This window comes from Oncorhynchus clarkii, chromosome 20, assembly GCF_045791955.1.
Source record: "Oncorhynchus clarkii lewisi isolate Uvic-CL-2024 chromosome 20, UVic_Ocla_1.0, whole genome shotgun sequence".
Classification (NCBI taxonomy): domain Eukaryota; kingdom Metazoa; phylum Chordata; class Actinopteri; order Salmoniformes; family Salmonidae; genus Oncorhynchus; species Oncorhynchus clarkii.
The window spans coordinates 85507745-85530614 of NC_092166.1; the positions used below are offsets into that span (position 1 = coordinate 85507745).

The 22870-nt window shown below is 42.7% G+C and overlaps 1 protein-coding gene across 1 annotated transcript in view; it reads right to left on the reverse strand.

Moving 5' to 3' along the window:
• The window catches only part of LOC139377186 (nucleolar and coiled-body phosphoprotein 1-like), a 33170-nt gene extending 13588 nt beyond the window's left edge, over positions 1-19582 (reverse strand). Inside the window, exons 1-13 of the mRNA XM_071120187.1 lie at positions 19446-19582; positions 16869-16927; positions 16463-16630; positions 14962-15019; positions 14628-14784; positions 11835-11863; positions 11666-11798; positions 11424-11554; positions 10765-10897; positions 7807-7923; positions 7120-7209; positions 1803-2102; positions 106-1188 (exon numbers count right to left, since the gene is read on the reverse strand). Of these exons, the coding sequence (XP_070976288.1) occupies positions 106-1188; positions 1803-2102; positions 7120-7209; positions 7807-7923; positions 10765-10897; positions 11424-11554; positions 11666-11798; positions 11835-11863; positions 14628-14784; positions 14962-15019; positions 16463-16630; positions 16869-16927; positions 19446-19556 (2569 nt within the window). The 5' untranslated portion in view covers positions 19557-19582. The remainder of the gene's footprint in view (positions 1-105; positions 1189-1802; positions 2103-7119; positions 7210-7806; positions 7924-10764; positions 10898-11423; positions 11555-11665; positions 11799-11834; positions 11864-14627; positions 14785-14961; positions 15020-16462; positions 16631-16868; positions 16928-19445) is intronic.
• Between the last annotated feature and the right edge of the window lie 3288 nt (positions 19583-22870).

Genomic DNA, 22870 nt, shown 5'->3' on the forward strand with positions numbered 1-22870 from the left:
GTCGAGAAACATTTTAAAAAAACACTTGCCGAAGATAAAAACGTCACAAAATGTCATAATATATGAACAAACTGTTTTGAATGGGAAGTATGTAAACTCCTTTACCCTCTTCCTCATCACTAGAGCTGTCATCACTGCTGCTGGACTCTGCAGCTTTGACTGAAGCAGGAGTCTTGGCTGAAGCAGGAGTCTTGGCTGAAGCAGGAGTCTTGGCTGAAGCAGGAGTCTTGGCTGAAGCAGGAGTCTTGGCTGAAGCAGGAGTCTTGGCTGAAGCAGGAGTCTTGGCTGCGGCTGTAGGTTTGGTGGTCTTCTTGGCTGCAGCGACCTCGTCCTCCGAGCTGTCGCTGTCAGAATCGGAGCTGCTCTCGGCTACGGCCTTGGTTGGGGCTAGTTTGTTCACCACGGGGGTGGCTGGTTTGGAGGCTGGTTTGGAGGCTGGTTTAGAGGCTGGTTTAGAGGCTGGTTTAGAGGCTGGTTTAGAGGCTGGTTTAGAGGCTGGTTTAGTAACAGGGGCCGGGGTAGCCTTCTTAGCTGGAGCCTCATCTTCAGAAGAGTCGGAGTCCGAGCTGCTTTCTGCAGCAGCTGGTTTAACAACTGGGGAGGCTGGTTTGGAAGCTGGTTTAGAGGCTGGTTTAGAAACAGGGGCCGGGGTAGCCTTCTTAGCTGGAGCCTCATCTTCAGATGAAGAGTCGGAGTCCGAGCTGCTTTCTGCAGCAGCTGGTTTAACAACTGGGGAGGCTGGTTTGGAGGCTGGTTTGGAAGCTGGTTTAGAGGCTGGTTTAGAAACAGGGGCCGGGGTAGCCTTCTTAGCTGGAGCCTCATCTTCAGAAGAGTCGGAGTCCGAGCTGCTTTCTGCAGCAGCTGGTTTAACAACTGGGGAGGCTGGTTTGGAGGCTGGTTTAGTAACAGGGGCCGGGGTAGCCTTCTTAGCTGGAGCCTCATCTTCAGATGAAGAGTCGGAGTCCGAGCTGCTTTCTGCAGCAGCCTTGGCTGGGACCTTGGGGGTCGCTGCATGTTTCTTGGTAGCTGCAGCAGCCTTGGCTGGGACCTTGGGGGTCGCTGCAGGTTTCTTGGTAGCTGTGGCAGGTTTATTGGTAGCTGCTGCAGGTTTCTTGGTAGCTGTGACAGGTTTCTTGGTAGCTGTGGCAGGTTTGGCAGGGGCCTCGTCCTCAGAGCTGCTGTCAGAGTCTACAGGACCGAGGGGAACATGTCAGAATCAGTTAGTCCGTGGGTCTGCTATTACAATCCCAGACACTTTAATTATATAAAAGCTTCACTGTGTTTCTCTAAATATAGATGACAAAAGAACCAAGAACAGCCAACAAAACCGTGGTTAAAGAACTCAATGTTTTACATACAAGGTAAGTGAACTTCCAGCTTAGTTTACCATCTTAAAACAGGGTGAGAATAAAAGCAACACGGATGTCAGGTCTGACAGTTCTCGTGTTTGTGACGTCTATCTAGCCAACTACTAGCCCTGCGCAAGACCGCAGAGAAGCCCTGCGCAAGACCGCAGAGAAGCCCTGCGCAAGACCGCAGAGAAGCCCTGCGCAAGACCGCAGAGAAGCTGGAGATCCAGACGTCCAAAAGGTGAGTATGTTTAGCAACATACTGCATTGTTTAAATCCTGTTGATATTGAAATAAGCCAAGCATGTTCTTCCCCAGCTTGTGTTCCAGATCTTTCTGTGTTGTCTTACCACAACTCATTGGCGTGACAATGACACAGGAGTTAGAGTCTGGAACTCAGTCTTCTCTAGTAGTCAGTTCTAAAAATGACTCAGTCCTATTTAGTCTATTTTACCTGAGCTTGACGAGTCGGCTTTCTTAGCAGGGGCGGCTTTGGCAGGAGTGGCCTTGGCAGGAGTGGCCTTGGCAACAGGCTTCTTAGCTTCTTTCTCATCTTCTGAGCTTGAGTCAGAGGAGGATTCTGCAGCCTTGCCTGGGGTCCCCGTAGGAGTCACCTTAGCTGGTGCCACTTTCACTGTCACCTCTTCTTCATCCTCTGAGCTCGAGTCCGAGGAAGAATCTTCTGCCGGGGCAGCCTTAGCCGGGGCAGCCTTAGCCGGGGCCTTTTTTGCTTCTTCATCTTCAGAGCTAGAGTCTTAAGAGAGGAACAAGAGAAGAATTTAGACTGATGTTAACTTCAACTTTAAAATAAAACTCCAATGTTATGCAAACTCAGGGCTGTAATAGTCCAAACAGAACGTTTCGCAACTAGAACGAACATTTATATTGGACAAATTCAACTAGGTTCCTGCCGTTTCATTCCTTTTGCAAAACTTTTCTCAAATGGAAGCAAAAAAAACAAAAAAAATCAGTGTAATGAATACGCCCCAGGTATAACGAACTTGACGATTGTGTCTAGTTATTCAAACCAGATGTGGAAAACTTTTTTTAAACGATTTAAAAGTGTTTACCGTTGCTCACGAACAGTTTCCCCAGTAACCCCAACAGCAGACCAGCAGACATGCACACCTGACTCAACAAATAATCATCAAGCCCTCAATGGAGTTGCATCAGGTGCGTTTGTCCGGGACGACAACAAATGTGTGCTATTGAGGGTACCGAGGTGGCTCTCGGGGGTACTGGGTCAGTTGCATGAAACATCTTAAGTCAATATTCCACTTATCTTTCACCTCAACTTTAAGTCAGTTGAACAAAACATTTTATGGTGAATTAAGTGAAAAAGTTAAGGCCCATTAGGTCCCTTAAGTGCTTCATTTAGTATGAATATCACTGTAAATAGCATTTGTGGAGGTGAATGTTGCTTTCCTCTGGCCTGGATTCAAAAGGAAAACATTCATCAGCTAGCTAGCTATGTAGCTAAACAATGGCTACAGACCTACTCCGTCAGCTAGCTTGACGTGCTAGAAAGTAATACAGACACATTGGTTAACTATAGTAAACATGTCTTATGTTCTTCTGAATCAATGCGTTTCTCCTGGTATTCAATGTAGAAGTTGTCTCTGATGAGAGATGTTCAGTCAGTGAATCGGGTCGTCACGAATGAATGCGAATTGTTTTTAGTCTTTGCTGTAATAAAGACAAAAAAAACACATTACAGATTTCTGGTATGCTTATAATTTATTTTGGTGTTGTTTACATTGTTTCATACGGTCAGAAAGATTATATTGTAATCTATTATATGCACTCAGCACTTCTTATTTTACTTTCCACACAAACATTCCCTTTACCTCCTGAGCAACCTGTAAATATTCCCCGTTTCAAGTTCGTTTGTCACGTCCTCTGCATCTATTTTTGCTGTCGCATGTGTTCGTTTTTTTTTATAATGTTATGTGATTGTGTTATGCTATAGGTCAGGCCCTACTGATCCCTATTCGGACTGGATTTGTTTGGTCGAGTAATGTAATTATGCTCACGAGCACCAAACATCGCTAATTTTTGTTCCTTTTGAATCTGTCATGGCAGTAATTTTTTACATGGACAGTAACAATTCCAGCCAGAATAACCTCTCTGATAATACTAGTACTGTGCTAATCGACATCCCTGTTTTGAGAGAAATGTCTGAGATTGACAGGCGTTTGCAGTTTTCGTAAGAAAACCACCAACTCGATCAATTGAACCCAGGTAAAAATTGAACATAAGATATATATGAAGGGCCTACATTATCAACTAGGTTTGGCCTCGGCCCAAATTTTCCCTGGCCTAATAGTTGGTGGGCCAGAACATAATAAAAATATAATATTAGCACAATTAATTAGGTCTGCACTACAATTTGTTTAACACATACGATTAGTACATAAATTCAGTGACAACAATTTCGTTCTGATTACGCTCATAAAAAAAAAATCACCATGTCTCTATTCAAATTTGGTCTATTTCTCTGTGCGTTGATTGGTGGGAAACAGGTCTACGTAGGCTGGACTACTTTTTCACCGTCAACATTCGTTCAGAACGTTTTGCAACAGAAAAATGTTGCTCTCAAAAAAACAATTGACCAAAAGGAAAAAGTGTCAGGGAAGAAGAGAGATGTACCATCTTTTCCCAAGCCACGGTCTTATTTGCAAGGAAAATGTCGCAGTTTACAAGTAATTCCATGTCAGACGTCATTATAAACCATGGAACTTTCAAAATGGCTTCCAGCCCCGAAACAGAAGGCCGACGCAAAAACATTGGAGCGTTAACCACAGCTTATTGTCACTTAAAAACAGGTTAAATCTCTAGTTACAAGGAAGGGGGGAACAGTCGTGGACATTGTGGAATAAAAACTTGAGGCCTTTACTAGGAAGCTTGAGTAGTTCGATTTGGACTTGACCTCTGCCCCTTCAGCACAATGAAGAAATGACAGGCAGACAGGGATCAGGCCCGCAGCATTGTCACAGAGGCGATGGAAGATTTCAACTTCTCCACCAGATTTGAAGATTACACCAAGCCCAAGGATTTCATTGCGTTTGTACGTGATCCTCTCACAGTCCGACCCAGGTGGAGAATACTCCTCCCTCGCTAAGAAAACGATAACCTCGCTGGACGAGGCCGCAATTTAAACTGAGTTGATTGAATTCCAGACATCGAGACAAATCAGGAATGCGCTCAGGAGTGCCGAGTTCCTGGGTGACATGCTCAGAGGAATACAGTACAAAAAAAAATAGACTTTTATGTCCTAACAATGTTTTGCAAGTCCTCATTTTCGTCTATGAAGGCAATATAAACTCACGACAGCAACTGGCTTTCACGTAAGTCAGACTGCCTGCGCATCGAAATCAAACCAATCTCATCGACAAGATCGTGTCTGAGGGGAAATTAAACCTCCCGCATTGAGTAAGTCACTTAGTGACCTATACATAACATAAGAAATTCTCCCTAAGTTACATGAGAACCAGTATCTAAACACAGACCTCATCACAACATATAGGACAGACGTCCCTCTAAGTCCTCATGCTCAGAGATGTAGTCAGAAATAGAGAATTGGTCAGGAAAATCATTCATATTCCTATACGACTGTAGTTAGTAAATACTAACATAATTGTGAGTGTTTATCCAGGGATATTTAGGTCTCAAGGTCTCAAGCAGACAGTATTTTCTGTTTGTTCTGTTGATAACAGCAATAAACATTCAGACATCGCCCTTTTCCCCCCTTTAAATTAGTGTTTTATGTTGGATGCTACATTTTTAGCCAGTTAATTGTAAGTAGGTCTAATAAAAACATATCACTTCTATTAGGCCATATATTTGTATAGTGAAAGATGCTGTTAATCTTCATCGCCTACCTCAGCCAGTTATTCATTTATATAGGCCTTAAGACTCTGACGTGCTTCTACACCTGCATCTGATGGCATTTAGGATCTACTGTTGAGCTCCCATCTGATGGCATTTAGGATCTACTGTTGAGCTCCCATCTGATGGCATTTAGGATCTACTGTTGAGCTCCCATCGGACGGCATTTAGGATCTACTGTTGAGCTCCCATCGGACGGCATTTAGGATCTACTGTTGAGCTCCCATCGGACGGCATTTAGGATCTACTGTTGAGCTCCCATCGGACGGCATTTAGGATCTACTGTTGAGCTCCCATCGGACGGCATTTAGGATCTACTGTTGAGCTCCCATCGGACGGCATTTAGGATCTACTGTTGAGCTCCCATCGGACGGCATTTAGGATCTACTGTTGAGCTCCCATCGGACGGCATTTAGGATCTACTGCTGAGCTCCCATCGGACGGCATTTAGGATCTACTGCTGAGCTCCCATCGGACGGCATTTAGGATCTACTGTTGAGCTCCCATCGGACGGCATTTAGGATCTACTGTTGAGCTCCCATCTGACGGCATTTAGGATCTACTGTTGAGCTCCCATCTGATGGCATTTAGGATCTATTGCGGATCGCCAAAATATCCTAATGATTATGACCACACTTCATCAATTCAAATATTATGGAGACACTGAAGGAATTAAGGTTTAGTATGGTTTGGAAACTTGAGAACCAAGCTGGAGTTATCAGTGTGGCCCCATCACCTGGACATGTTGAAGTACTGCATCTTCACACCAAGAGTAAAAACCTTCAGGCTTCCTTTAAAACTGTACATGTACTGGGGTTAATAACTACAGGGGGCAGCTAGGGGAAAAAGTAATCCCGCCGGGAATCGTCCTCCGGAATAACAGACATTCTGGAGTAAATTACGTAACCAACGTTCTCTAGGAATACCGGTCCCGTGTGAGTAGGTCTTTGGTCAATTGTATGCAACGAACATGTGTCACGTAAAGAGAGCGAGGGTTGAGGGAATGTTTCTCCTAAACAAATGACGGATTTTGGTAAACAGACGTTTTCAGTATAGAACTTGTCTGTGATGATGTTGCAGAGTCGGCAACACGGAGGCTGTGCGATAAACACTCTGATGTTCTGTGGTGGTCGCTGCAGCAGTGAGGCGAGACAACGGGCACTAGTCGTGGTCAGCCGCTCTCCGGGAAACTTGTTTTTGTACGGTGCAGGAAGTCTGAGTCCGGCCCGGCACAAATCAGTTGCTGCTCGGACTCCCTCTAGAACATTTTTGTGTCTTAAGTAACCAAACAGTGTGCTTAAAGCATCAGACAAGCTCAGTGAATATAGTTGATTTGATTAGAATAAATAGGATGTGTCAATATATGGACAAATTTGCATTAAATTTTTTTTTTTTTTTTTTAGACAAAGATTTTATTTTTATCGGGGACTGCGTGGCAACCAGAGACTGTCTGCCGTACATTCCTTCAAACTACAATAAAACCCTTAAATGATCCTAAAGAAATTTCTGAGCAGCTCTATGCAACATCCTTAATTAAACAATTTCCTGAGGTAAGGGGAAATTATTCCTTAAGGTAAACCCTTAACAAAAGGCTAAGCTGTGTTCCACTATACTTCACTTGTGATTTCATGAATATTTTCTTGTAATATTTGTGTCCGTTGCGTTATGCTAATTAGTGTCAGTTGATGACAATTCTCCCGGATCCGGGAGGGGTAGTTCTAAGAGTTAAGGAATACACAGGATGTTTTACGCAACCAGGCCCTGGAGGACTGAAGGTGGGAAACCCTGCTCTTGAACCTTTAGAACCTAGGTCTAGAACAATTACTATCTACAGCCTTTAAAAACAAGGTCTAGAACCTTTAGAATCTACGTCCAGAACCTACCTGAGCTCTCAGAGCTGGACTCGGCCTTCTTAGCAGCAGCAGCAGGTTTAGGGGTCACAGTCTTTGCTGGGGTAGACTTCACAGGGACTGCTTTAACGGAGGAGAATAACGTAGTGTCAGAGATCGCTCATCGGGATGCTTTAGCTATTGATGATAAAAGCGGACATTAGACATTTAGAAGACACTAATCCAGAGAGACTAGCATTCGGTGCATTCAACTAAAGGAAAGTAGGTAGACAGTCATGTATCACATGTAAAGCTGTCTAATGTTACGTTCTGCTTTGCATTAGTAAAGACACAGAGCACTCAATGTTCAGACAGGATCACCACTTAGAAAAGCCTACTTATTGGTCACTACAACCGCCACCACCACTTACTAAACCTACTACTAATAGTACTACATAGAATGCACTGTTTACTAAAAACACAAGTAGTAAGCAACAAATATCAGCATACTACCCATGTGTAGATGACACCTTCTCGGTATAGAAGTATAGCTTCCCTTATCCTGATTATCAGCTGTTGTCATAAGGGAGAAAAGACGATTCTCTTCCTCAACAGTACGCCAGGAACTCTACTCGATGAAAAGTCAAAAATAATTTTCAAAACTCTAAAAACTATGTTCGTATACCCCCAAAATGCAAGTATGGGTATTCTGACACGTCCCAGGGGTTCAGTAGTTGTTACCTGACACTTCCTCCTCCCTGCTGTCTGAAGAGCGGTCCTTTTTGGCCTTGCTGGCCACTGTAGGGGCCAAGGCCTTCTTTACGGCAGCTCCAGGGGGTGGAACTGCACTGTATTCACCTACACACACACACGAGGCATCAGCATGAACAGAGCGCTAAGAACAAATAGTGTGTGTGCTGTTGGTAAATCATGTGGTTCAACTCTAATGCAGGAAATACTTGGTGTTATATAAATACAGTACCTTAAGTATGCAGACCACATGACTTAATCCACCTTGTTACATTACAGCCTTATTCTAAAATGGATTAAATCATTTCACTCCTCAATCTACACACAATACCCCATAATGACATCACAATACCCCATAATGACATCACAATACCCCATAATGACATCACAATACCCCATAATGACATCACAATACCCCATAATGACAAAGCAAAAACGGGTTTAGAAGTTTTAGGAAATATAAGCAAAAAAAATGAAATAGCGATTACAGCCTCGAGTCTTCTTGGGTATGACGCTACAAGCTTGGCACACCTGTATTTGGGGAGTTTCTCCCATTCTTCTCTGCAGATCCTCTCAAGTTCTGTCAGGTTGGATGGGGAGCGTTGCTGCACAGCTATTTTCAGGTCTCTTCAGAGATGTTTGATCGGGTTCAAGTCCGGGCTCTGGCTGGGCCACTCAAAGACTTGTCCAAAAGCTACTGCTGCATTGTCATGGCTGTGTGCTTAGGGTCGTTGTCCTGTTGGAAGGTGAACCTTCACCACAGTCTGAGGTCCTGAGAGCTCTGGAGCAGGTTTTCATCAAGGTTCTTTGATCCATTCATCTTTCCCCTCGATCCTGACTAGTCTCCCAGTCCCTGCCTCTGAAAAACATCCCCACAGCCTGATGCTGCCACCACCATGCTTCACCGTAGTGATGCTGCCACCACCATGCTTCACCGTAGTGATGCTGCCTCACCGTAGGGATGGTGCCAGATTTCCTCCTGATGTGACGCTTGTCAACCTTGGTATCATCAGACCAGAGAATCGTGTTTATGGTCTTTCGGTGCCTTTTGGCAAACTCCAAGCGGGCTGTCATGTGCATTTTACTGAGGAGTGGGTTCCGTCTGGCCACTCTACCATAAAGGCCTGATTGGGGGAGAGCTGCAGAGATGGTTGTCCTTCTGGAAGTTTCTCCCATCTCTACAAAGGAACTCTGTCAGAGTGACCATCAGGTTCTTGGTCACTTCCCTGACCAAGGCCCTTCTCCTCCGATTGCTCAGTTAGTCCAGGCGGCCAGCTCAAAGAAGAATCTTGGTGGTTCCAAACTTCTTCCATTTAAGAATGATGGAGGCCACTGTGTTCTTGGGGACCTTCAATGCTGCCTAAATGGTTTGGTACCCTTCCTCAGATCTGTGCCTCGACACAATCCTGTCTCTGAGCTCTATGGACAATTCCTTCGATCTCATGGCTTGGTTTTCGCTCTGACCTGCACTGTCAACTGTGGGACCATATAGACAGGTGTGTGTCTTTCCAAATCATGTCCAATCAATTGAATATACCACAGATGAACTCCAATCAAGTTGTAGAAACATCTCAATGATGATCAATGGAAACAGGATGGACCTGAGCTCAATGTTGAGTCTTATAGCAAAGTGTCTGAATACTTATGTAAATAAGGTATTTCTATTTATTAATACATTTGCAAAAAAATTTTTAAAAAACTGTTTTTGCTTTGCATTATGGGGTAGTGTGTGTAGATTAAATAAATAATTCTCAATCCATTTTAGAAAAACGTAAAAATGTGGGAAAAGCCGATGGGTCTGAATACTTTCTGAATGTGGTTCAACTGTAAAAAATACTGTTATAGGCGGGTACACGGCAGAACAAGGCGGGTACACGGCAGAACAAGGCGGCTTCACGGCAGAACAAGGCGGGTACACGGCAGAACAAGGCGGCTTCACGGCAGAACAAGGCGGGTACACGGCAGAACAAGGCGGCTTCACAGCAGAACAAGGCGGCTTCACAGCAGAACAAGGCGGGTAAATTGAGTTAGAATTGACCTTCCACTACATCACTGGTCATTAAGGCAGGGCGGTATACAGATCTCCATACCTTGAGTATGCGGTACCACCGGAATTGCACACAAACTATGCTAACAAACGCTAAAAAAAGTACAAGTAAAAGTCCATAGCGGACCCTAGCTAAATGCTAACAGGTGCAAGTAAGCAAACAAACTAAATGCAAGGAAAGACAACCCAAGCTCAATTTTATATAGGGCCCTATAAAATCTACGATGAAGATAACGCAGAAGGAATCACAGAATACAGACATTAAGAAAGAAATGTAACTTTGTAGAAAATCGACTAAATGTACTAAACTTATTAAAAAAAAAATGTTTTTTAAACACATTTGCACCAAGTTAGATCAATCATAAAGACATGAACAAAACGCATCAGTGATTTGATTCGTCTGCGTTGGGCGCGTACATTAACCTTCCCTTTGTGTAGCCGTTAGCGATGTCCTCTGGCAGAGAGAGAAAAGGCTCTCCCAAAAACCCACTCAACTAAAACGTTAACTACAAAGCAGCATATGCCGATCTGGCAGAATTATATCGATGATTGTAAGTTTGCATTTGTTTCGCAAACTCTGCAAATCACATGAGTGCTATCGAATCGTAGCTAGCCAAACAGTCTCTCTTGCATTAAGATATTTAGCTGGCTAACATTATAGCGAGTTTCAAGTTCAACTGTGGACGTCAGTTCTGTTTGCGCCGTACTCTTTGTAAACAAAGATGTGAACGTCTCAATTACATCATACTGTCGGTACGTCAAAATACCCCGGTATACCGCCCAAGCCTACTTATTGGTCATAAGCCTCGGTCTAATTACTCTCCTAATAACCTGTGATCAGGCATATAGAGATACAGATAGATAATTAACACAGTTTGATACTACTAGACATGAACACACACCTGGTTTGGCCTTCTTGCTGGGAGGAGTCTCCTCTTCATCTGAAGAAGAGTCATCGCTGCTAGACTCGGCTGCCTTAGCAGGGGTCTTAGCCGGAGGGGTCTTGACAGGACCAGGGGTCTTAGCTGGAGGGGTCTGTTAGGAGAGACTGGGTCAGTAGTGGAAGCAAAGCTTTCCCTTATCTGGTGACTTTGAAGACACTGAAGAAAGCATAGCAGCCGAAAGGCGTAAATGTGTGGATTTAATTGCCGTTGTGGACATGCCAAAATAATGAAGGAATTTTAACTCAAACCAAATATGAAGAGTGCAGTGGTAGTTTTTTTTTTGTAATTACACATCTTCATAAAATATCTACAATGTACATATTTTATGAATGAGTTTCACGGTTGAAGTCGGTTCTAGTTTTTTTTTCTTCCTTCTTCCATTTCCCCCAAAAATATTCAACATTCACTCCACAATATATAGTCCCTTTCTGCATCGAATGACCACGGCACACAAGGCTGGTTTGACAGATCAAGGAGATACTGAGCCACAAGAAGGGATGGAAACTGGCAACACAGCTCCCATGGTAACTTGAACACCTGTCATGGGGTGTATCCACTAGGATGCATAAGCAACCAAACAGAAAGCTGTCCTGGGGTGTATTCACTAGGATGCATACGCAACCAAACAGAAAGCTGTCCTGGGGTGTATCCACTAGGATGCATACGCAACCAAACAGAAAGCTGTCCTGGGGTGTATCCACTAGGAAGCATACGCAACCAAACAGAAAGCTGTGCTGGGATGTATCCACTAGGATGCAAACAGAAGACGAAATGAAACAGGGACCTACATCAATTTCTCCAACAGAGACTCCTGTTTCCGGTGCAAAATGTTTTGCAACGGTGTGTAACTAATGAATACACCTCAGGTGAGGTGGTGGTGTGTTGTGGATCAGTTTCAGTACCTTAGGGGGAGCTTCGTCTTCACTGGAGCTGTCCTCACTGCTGCTGGTCTCAGCCTTCTTCTGAGCTGCTGCTTTGGCGGTCGTCCCTGCCTTAGGGGTCGCGGCTGCCTTAGGGGTCGCGGCTGCCTTAGGGGTCGCGGCTGCAGCTTTTCCTTCTACAGAGCAAGAAGAACAGTCAGTAAGACAGTAAGAAGCTGAACTGATTGAAAAGATTAAAATTATAAAATTATGTGATCCTGTCGTAAAGCAGCATTTCTTAAAAAAGTATGGGTCACGGACCCAAGTAAGGTCGTGACAGTACAAGCATATCATTTTTTTTGCCATTGCAAAAATGAAAACAAAGCAGACCTAATTCTTCAGTCCTTTAAAAACCTGCTGTAAGTCAAATAGCGTGCTACAGCTAAGACAATAAATGGAACTCTGGATGACAACACCATTTTGCCACAACTTTGGAAGTATGCTTGGGGTCATTGTCCATGTGGTTGTCCACTTCCTGACTGATGTCTTGAGATGTTGCTTCAATATAGCCACATACTTTTCCTTCCTCGTGATGCCATCTGTTTTGTGAAGTGCACCAGTCCCTCCTGCAGCAAAACACCCCCACAACATGATGCTGCCACCCCCGTGCTTCACGGTTGGGATGGTGTTCTTCAGCTTGCAAGCTTCCCCCTTTTTCCTCCAAACATAACGATGGTCATTATGGCCAAACAGTCCAAAGGACATTTCTCCAAAAAGTACAATCTGTGTCCCCATGTGCAGTTGCAAACCGTAGTCTGGCTTTTTTATGGTGGTTTTGGAGCAGTGGCTTCTTCCTTGCTGAGCTGTCTTTCAGGTTGTCGATATAGGACTCGTTCTACTGTGGATATAGATACTTTTGTACCTGTTTCCTACAGCATCTTCACAAGGTCCTTTGCTCTTGTTCTGGGATTGATTTGCACTTTTCGCACCAAAGTACGTTCATCTCTAGGAGACAGAACACATCTCCTTCCTGAGCAGTATGACAGCTGCGTGGTCCCATGGTGTTTATACTTAGGTACTATTGTTTGTACAGATGAACGTGGTACCTTCAGGCATTTGGAAATTGTTCCCAAGGATGAATGAGACTTTTTCTGAGGTCTTGGCTGATTTCATTTGATTTTCCCATGATGTCAAGCAAAGTGGCACTGAGTTTGAAGGTAGGCCTTGAAATAGATCCACAGGTACACCTCCAATTGACTCAAATTATGTCAATTAGCCTATCAGAAGCTTCTAAAGCCATGTCATAATTTTGTCATAATTTTCTGGAATTTTCCAAGCTGTTTATTAAAGGCACAGTCAACGTAGCGCATGTAAACTTCTGACCCGCTGGAATTGGGATACAGTGAAATAATCTGTATGTAAATTGTTGGAAAAATTACTTGTGTCATGCACAAAGTAGATGTCCTAACTGACTTGCCAAAACTATAGTTTCTTAACAAGAAATTTGTGGAGTGGTTGAAAAATGAGTTTTAATGACTCCAACCTAAGTGTATGTAAACTTCCGACTTCAACTTTACATAGCGACACTGGCTTTACTCAAGGCCAGTGGCATGTCATTAGTAAAGATTGAGAAAAGTTAGGGGCCCAGGCAGCTGCCCTGAGGAATTCCTGATTCTGCCTGGATTATGTTGTAGAGGCTCCCATTAAAGAACACCCTCTGGTCTGTTAGACAGATAACTCTCTAGCCACAATATCGCAGCGGGTATAAAACCATTTTTTCCCAGCATCAAACTATGATTGATAATGTCAAAAGTCTAACAAAACAGCTCCCACGCTATTTCTCTCAGCCATTAAGCAGTCGTTTGTGTAAGTGCTGTGCTTGTTGAACGTCCTTCCCTATAAGCATGCTGAAAGTCTTTTTGATAACAGTAAAACAACATTGTATCTGGTCAAACAATTTCTTTCAAAAGTTTACTAAGAGTTGGTAACAGGCTGATTGATCGCATATTGGAGCCAGTAAAGGGAGCTTTACTATTCTTGGGTAGCGGAATGACCTTTGACCCTCCAAGCCTGAAGGCAAACACTTTCTAGTAGGCTTAAATTGGAAACATGCCAAAAAGGAGCAGCAATACAATCCACTATTGTCCTCAGTAATTTTCCATCCAAGTTTTAATGTCAATTGAAAAGTAGAAATCGTGCGCCACGCCGCTCCTCAGACTCCGTCTCTCGTAGTGGGGAAAGGGCCTCAATTTACTGTTGCTTTAGAATAGTAGAATAGACAAGCTGCAATTTCGAAATTTGGTTGTGTCCAGGGGCCCTGATCCTCTTGGGACCCCCGTTGATTTTGTTATTCACTCTCACTCAGATATCATTAACACGGCATAAGTTATCTGTAAAAAAAACTGCAGCGTTTGGGATGTGAGTCTTTCTTCAGCTAAGCCGTGGCAGAGAGAAAATCTCTCCGCTCCGTGGCAAAATGGGTAGAATTGTAGGAAATTAAACTGTTGGGATCTCTTGATTGGAATGTATCATGAAGCCTACCTGTGTGTTGTTGTGACATTGACTGCCACGGCCTAGCTCAGGAAGGACTCAAACCCCAAACGTTCGTGAGGCAATAAAAATATGTCAATTTAAGTTTATTTACCGGAGTGCTGTGCTACTTCTGTTCTTTGGATTATATACACCAGCACCCAATTTAAGTTTATGTTAGGTGGAGTCAAGCACGTTGTTTATCTTTTCAGGAAATTAACTTTAATAAAACTAAAAATGTCTATCCCCCCCGTCAAGAGGGGGTCTCACTAATGTCCCACTAAAGGGGGTTATGTTTTCATGAGCGTGGGTCCCAGGAAAACACTGAATTTCTCATTTTGGCTCCCAGGCCGAAGAAGTTTGAGAAACCCTGTCGTAAAGATGGTTAAACAAAGGTTTAATGTACTCACTAGCTAGGTTAAATGTACTCACTAGCCACAGGGGATTTAGCTGGAGCCTCATCTTCAGATGACTCACTGCTCGAGCTGGAGTCCTTTTTCCTGGCTGCTGCAGCGACAGGGGTCTTCACTGGGGCTTTGGCTGCTGCAGCGACAGGGGTCTTCACTGGGGCTTTGGCTGCTGCAGGCTTCTGTTAGCAGAGAAGAGGAGCAGATTTCAAACTAATGTTTCAACAACAAGATGCCTTCATCAGGGGGGCACACAAATATTTTGTTCCTTCGTCCTCCTACAGCTCTGTAAACAGCATCGGCCTTTAACGTGACGTTGTCGTTAAGACATCACAGCGCTCCTGTACCTTCGCTGCGGCCTCCTCGTCGCTGGACTCGTCGCTGCTGCTGGACTCGGCCGCCGTAGCTGGTAACGATACAAAACCGCATCATGGAACAGAACAAAAAAAGGCAACTCTGCCCCCCATCACTGACACGCTGCGTTCATGACAACATAGAAAAATCAAGAAAAGGTAGGATATTGGTTTAAAGGTCAATGTAAACCGGTTACTTCAGGATTTGAGGTCCTTTTATATACTTTCAGCTAGCAGACAGCCATAGACTTCCAGTCATTGCGCTAACGCAGGCTAGCAGACACCCATAGACTTCCAGTCATTGCGCTAACGCTAGTACCGCTAACTTCCTTTATCCTGACCACCGAGACATGACAATGGTACCCACGAGTGCATCTGACTCTGGGGAAGTAGATACGAGCCTCATTGCCAAAATCCTGCTAGATGGTGATCTGCTAAGTGGCTAAATCAACTTGTGGGCCAATAAAAAAAAAATTTAAAGGCCGTTATTTGAAAAATATGCCTTCAGAATTTTTTTTTAACTTATTCCACATTGTGTTACAGCCTGAACACAAAATGTAGTAAATGTATTTCCTCCTCTCCCATTTACACACAATAACCCTGAACGACAAAGTGAAAACACGTTTTTTTTTTAGAAAATGTTTGCAAATATATACAGAAATATCTCATTTCCATATCCACACCCCTTCGCTATAACACTCCACATTGAGCTCAGGTGTATTCAAGTTCTTTGATCACCCTTGAGGTGTAACACCAACTTGGAATCCACCTGTGGCTAATTCAATTGTTTGGACATGATTTAGAGAGAAACACCTGTGTATTATTCAAACCACTTGACTTTTTCTAAAACATTTGCTTGTTATAGTCGGAATTTAAAATCGATTCAATGTAGATTTTGTGTCACTGGCCCACACACACACACACACACAACACCCCATAATGTCAAAATGGAATTATGTTTTTTAGAAATGACTACAAATTCATTTTAAAAAATGAAAAGATTAAATATATATATGTTTTAATTGCCCTTTGTTATGGCAAGACTAAATACGTGGAGTACAAATGTGCTTATTAACAAGTCACATAATTTGCGTGTGCAATAGTGTTACGATTGTCACGACAAACCTGTGCCATGTTAACTCATTCAAAACTTGATAACCTGGCCAGATTGTTTCCGTGAAGCAAATCGAACAAACAAAACCACTCATTCCTTTAATCTACAGTGTTAAATAACACTAATATGTGAGAACAATGTTTTTTTTTGTGAACAAATGTTTCATTTTGCTGTTATAATAAGGTTGGTTAGCAACATGGATAATCTTTGTACAAATCTGTTGCAGCTCAAGACTACAAAACCCACAATGCAATGTTCTCTCAATGGGCTGGCTTCCTAACTAGCAAACGTCGCTACGGACAATAATACCAAAGACCGTATGTACTTTACACACGCACTACACTAAGTTGCTTTGGATAAAAGTGTCTGCTAAATGGGATATACTTAAAGGACGAGCGCAAACCTGTGGGTGTGGCCTTGGCAGGTGCCGCAGCTTCCTCCTCCTCCTCACTGCTCGACTCCTCACTGGAGCTCGCCGCAGTCTTTGCCTTCTTAGCAGACGGCCTGTCACTTGTTCCAGGACCGTTGGGCAGCGCCTTCCGTTTCTTAGATTCAGGAGACCTGAAAATGAGAACGGCACAAACAAGAGCAGTGAGTGGCATTCAAAACTAGCCACAAAGGGATTGCAAAGAAAACCTTCTGATCCATTTACACTAAATTACACAAAGGTACGTGAGGTTCACGGTTTAGCCCCTAGGAACTCTGGGAAAAATGGAGGATTGTAATATACAGGTTGTCATTCCTGCCAAGTGGGGGACAATACACTGAAGGAATGAAATCAGATGTACGAACTACTTACTTCACCCAGAAGTTGAATATGTCAAGCAGACCGGCATCTTGTTTCTCATTCTGGGGTGGCTGTTGTAAAAGGAAGAAAGGTTAACAAAATCAGTTGATTCTCTTTGCGGGTTTCTAGCCATCGTGTTGCATGATACGGGAAGAAACGCCGAACAATGTTTTAGCTACAAACAAGTTTCTCGTGCATGGAAGACACATCGACCGGCATAACGCAACTAGTCAAGTTTTCCATTAAGTCATGTTATCAATGTTCCAACTACAATCCAAATCTACCCATAAAACAAGCAATGACAGGGCCGACACGTTCAGTTCATCTGGATAGCAACAAACTAGTTGTGTGGGACATTTATTCACCCAGTCACTAATAACCCAACCGCCTGGCTATATGTGATGGGGAAAATCTCAAGCCCCCATCCGATCCTATTACCCGCTAACAACGCCACTTTAATAATGTTTACATATCATATGCTGTATTTTATACCATCTATTACATCTTGCCTATGCCGCTCGGCCATCGCTCATCCATATACTTATATGTAAATATTCTCATTCTCCCCTTTAGGTTTCCTGTGTATTAGGTAGTTGTTGGGGAAATGTTAGATTACTTGTTAGATACTACAGCACTGTCGGAACTAGAAGCACAAGCATTTCACTACACTCGCATTAACATCTGCTAACCATGTGTATGTGACCATTAACATTTGCTAACCATGTGTATGTGACCATTAACATCTGCTAACCATGTGTATGTGACCATTAACATCTGCTAACCATGTGTATGTGACCATTAACATCTGCTAACCATGTGTATGTGACCAGTAACATCTGCTAACCATGTGTATGTGACCAGTAACATCTGCTAACCATGTGTATGTGACCATTAACATCTGCTAACCATGTGTATGTGACCAGTAACATCTGCTAACCATGTGTATGTGACCAGTAACATCTGCTAACCATGTGTATGTGACCAATAAAATTGGATTTGATGTAGAAAATCCGCTGTAGGCTCCAGTCAGAGACGGCAGAAGGATTTTATGACACAGGGTGCAGGATTTGAGGGAGCCAATTTAGATACTTTTCTGCTTATAATTTCAGACATTTTTGATGCTATTGGATAGTCAACTAGTCAAAAACTAGATATGTTGCCCCAGAAGACTAAATCAACCTCTTTTCCTCACAATAATGTAAAAAATCTAATAGAACGAAACGAATGCTTCAATCTATTTGACATCGGTAAAGTTCTCTGTCATCTCTGCTTCTTTCAAGGAGCAAAGACATTCAGGGACTGGGGATAAAATGCAATAACTAAAAACAGTAAAGATTTTCTGTGCAAAATGCTTAAACAACATCAGTGTGAACGGTTGTTAGGAAATAGAAAGCTGTAAAAACGACCAGACATGTTTCTGATAAGATGTCAGTTTGGATTGGATGCATATTTTATGACGTTTAAATACTATCCGCTTTTATGATGCTGATAAAGAAAGCACGTTTACAGACGGTCCCTAACTGTGCATTCTCTTAAGATTAAATAAATAACACTTTTTCCACTCCTGTTTCTGAGTCAAAATGTTGCCTACATTTGGTGAATCGTTTTACTGCAAGAAATGTTTAATTCTACAGGCGTTAATATTAAGGAGAGAGGTTAAAGACCTACAGTCAGTGTCCAGATTTCCATTTATCACATCTGAACAGTAAACTAAAGTTCCCTGAACTTGCCATAGGCCGATTTTAAGTCCCTCTCTTGTGACTGTCGAAATACATAACATTCACGGCTATCGTCCTCATTTAGCACTTAACTAAATCTTTCCCAAACATTACTTCTCTGTCCCTCTTCAACTTTCCATGTCGCAGCTTTTCTGTTATAGAATTAAACTCGGACATTGTCCTTAATTGTTCTGCAAATTCCTCAAAGTATTTAGTGATTGGCGTGTAAGTTTACAGCACTAATGCCATACAGCCTAAAAATAAGGCAAGACTAATTCAAAATGTAGTGTATAGATATAAATTCCACAAGAAAGATACATTTGTGGATTTGTGTGTGTATCGTTAATCAGCACGCCCACCCTTAATCCACACACTATGTCATGACCCTAAACCCACACAGGTTATGAGTTAACCTGTACATCACTACAAACCATTTATTTGCTTCGTCCTGCAACGAGCCATTGTTTACAGACGACTGGTTTAGATTTGGTTGATCAAGGACGCCAGGCTATAGAAGTCGTCTGTAAACCAAGGCTCTTCGGGGCAGGAATCAACGCATTTCTTAGCCTGCGGGCTAGCCAGAGACATTTTATTTCAATATGTCAACGTTCGTTAACTAACTATGTAGTTGGTCCAATAATTCAACGAGGGCAATTGATAAAAAGCAAACATTTAAAGAAAAAAATGCACCCGTCACTATTCTAACATTAAAAATATATTAACAAGTGCATTCTCATTCAAACGTGGTGGGTTGGCATCACACGTGTTAGCGCCACGGCGTGTACCTCCTGCGTAGCTCGTTAGCTCACCTAGCTAGCTTAAACGGTAAACAAAACAACTGTTAAATAGAGATACAGAATATGGCGCCTACCACTTTAGCTTGTTTGATGAAGTGTTGAGCAGCCTTGGTAAACTTGTTCTCTAGTAGAAATGAATATACATGCTTGTAAAGATCACTCGGCACTGAATTTTGTTCTGCCATTTTTTTTACCACGCCTGTGTGCTGAACAGAAACGCGGAAGTCTTCTTCTTCTATGGTATGTTGGCGAGCGCACAATTCACTGTGCGTACTGCCACCTACAGTACGCAGGTTTGAACAAAATACCAAAAACATCTACCAAACTACCAAAAAGAAATAAAATAAACTTTTCTTTTTTTTAAATGATGTAAAAAATATAAAAATAAAACAGATCGGATCCGTAAACAAGCTCAAGGGGAACCCAGGAGGGCGGGTCTTCCGGCACCAATACCCCTTGCAAGTCATCAGATGTAAAATCCTTCAGTCCCAAAAACTTTTCTGCCGCAGCCACAATAATGTCCGGTTTCTTCGATTCCCCTTGAGACTTGTGTGGTACAGTTTATAACTGTGGAAATGAACGCCACAAAATCCACCTTTTTAACAAAACGGGGTATCTTTTGCCTGGCAGCAAACATTTACTGCAGGCTGTTGTGCGCCCACTACATATCTTCACTAGCATCACTTGTTTTCTCAATTATTTGAATCGCCTCCACATAGGAGAGTTGATTCATCGCTCTAACTTCTGCCACCTCAATCTCCTTTACTGTTACAGGGCACTCCAGGAACTCGGGATCATGATCCATACCAAAATTGCAACACTGTCGTCCTTCTACACACCGTTCTTCAATTATACTCCGTCTGTCTGAACACACTTGTTACATGGACAAATCCTTTACAATTCTTACACTGTAATAGTTTGGGGACGAAAGCTCTTACAGCGTATCTTACCTAACCAAGCTTCACATATGTAGGTATTTGCTATTTATCTTTTTTCTCCATTCACCAAGCGGGTCAGACGCCGGGCACTAATCACACCAGGAATTCTCGTCAGGGATTCAACCTGAACATCTGTCGTCACCCCTGAGATGACTCCTTTGCCTGGTGCTCTACTCCAAAGTTCAAAACAGAAAACTTCTGTTGTCCGGATTCTTTTGAGGCTCACTGCAATCTTTTCCTCTGTTCTTCAGAAATACAATGAATCAAAACAAGACCATTCCTGGTCAATATTAATTGCGTTTTGTTTGGAGCGCTCCTGTCAACGTTGAGTAAGGATGTGCACCTGATTACGCATAGAAGTAGGCTTACACTACCCAGTCTGCACAGATGTAGGATTACACTACCAGGTCTGCACAGATGTAGGCTTACACTACCAGGTCTGCACAGATGTAGGCTTACACTACCAGGTCTGCACAGATGTAGGCTTACACTACCAGGTCTGCACACAAATGTAGGCTTATAAATGTGCCCATTTGGGGATCTGATTGTATTACTGATTGTCTTAACTCATCACCAGCTGTGAAGCTTCTAAAAGTAACTTTTTCTTCACCTCAAACAGCAAATAAACAAAGGCTGTTTTTACATCCATTGAGAATGACAATAGTTCCTCCAATGAAAAATCTTTCCAGCTCTCTCCCTTTCCTTAACCATTCAGGGGGAGGGGGGGGATGTCATGCTCTGAAACATCACTGGCCCTGGAAACTCTGAGGGTCCAGGATATTAGTTTGTCAGTGCAAGCTTCAGGATAGACTAAGTTGACAGTTGATATAATGTTTCAAGTTCCTTGCAGACAAGCCATGTGTAGCCAATGTGCTTTATTGTTATTCAGGATATCTTTCACCTGCATGCTGCAATGTTTTTATTTGTTGGCTTTATGTAGGCTATTTTTACATAGTTGGCAATCGCAATAGAAGTTGCTTTTATAATGGTATAGTTTTCATTTAGATATACATTTTTACTAACGACATGACAATGATTTGAGATACGACGAATTCCTAATAAAATAAATGAAACTGTTCCACAAAAATATGCATATGAAAATCATAACTGGCATGCAGATCGGTCAAAATGGTAGGATAAATGGTAGGATAAATGGTAGAATACATCGGCACTTCAAATGGAAAAGGTTTCCAACACCTGGTTCAGCCTATTACTGCAACTTCAGGAGCTTAATGGCAGAATCTGCCAAGGCCAGCAGGCAGCGGCAAGAGGTGGTTCGGGATTAGGGTTTTTTCTTATTTTGATCTCTGGCTCCCTCTTAAGTCATTATTTAATCACAGCTTAAAGCATCAGACAAGCTCAGTACATGTAGTTGATTTTATTAAAACACATAAGGGTGTGCTTATGTATGGAAAAATACACGTTTTAAAATTTAGACCAGTTGGTTGATTGGTCGAAAGAACAGACTCTTGGTTTGACCAATATTTTTTAGTCTTTGATAGCCCATGTCACAGTATTCTTATGCAAAACGGTTTAAGCTCCCTACCTCACCCTCCATTTTTGGTAAAAGTCTGGCGTATGTATTTTCCGTAATCTATAATGTTCTGATCCCCCTCATTTCTCAACATAGCATCTTGACACTCAGAGAATGTTGTTAATGTCTGGACGTTTAAACTGTATTATTGTCTGTACTTGTCATGCCTCGGTATGAGCTTTCCCTTATCGTGAAAGCCACACAAAGACCACGGAAGACCGTGGAAGCTCTGTGACACACAGTGGAGCTGTTGATGGAGCGGGGTGCTGTAGTGAGAGGCTTGGAGAACCTTGGAGAGAAACTATACAAGATACCGCTCCTTGTATCATCACGGGCTTGCTGATTCATCTGGAACGGGACACTAACGTGGTGAGGCCCACAGTCTTGAAGAAGGATCCGGAGCCGGAGCCTCTCAATGGACCCTGCCGTGGGTCACTGGGGGCTTCAAACCTCCAGGACACCATGCAGAAATTAATGAGAAAAGGTATTTCGATGTCCATAGTTATTTCTAGTTGCCCAGCTTCTGTGACACACTGGGAAGTGGATGGCATTTTGATAGCCAGGCTTTAGCCTGAGTACAAGACTGTTTCTGCTCTCCTGCCAGATATAGGGCTTTTCGCATCCTGAAGACTCACGTCATCGTGGGCATGTTCATTAGGCACCAAACGTAAGAAAATGGACTGAAACAGAGAGGGACTACGTGAACGCTTAACCCATTGGAAACATTACAACATACACAGTTTATTTACAATTTACAGTTTAATGTCCGAACGCTCTGTGGAATTGTACACTACCGTTCAAAAGTTTGAGGTCACTTAGAAATGTCCTTGTTTGGGGTCACTTAGAAATTTCCTTTTTTTTTTTAAGAAGAAAAGCACATTTTTGTCCATTAAAATAACATCAAATTGATCAGAAATACAGTGTAGACATTGTTAATGTTGTAAATGACTATTGTAGCTGGAAACGGCAGATTATTTTTATGGAAAATCTAGAGGCCCATTATCAGCAACCATCACTCCTGTGTTCC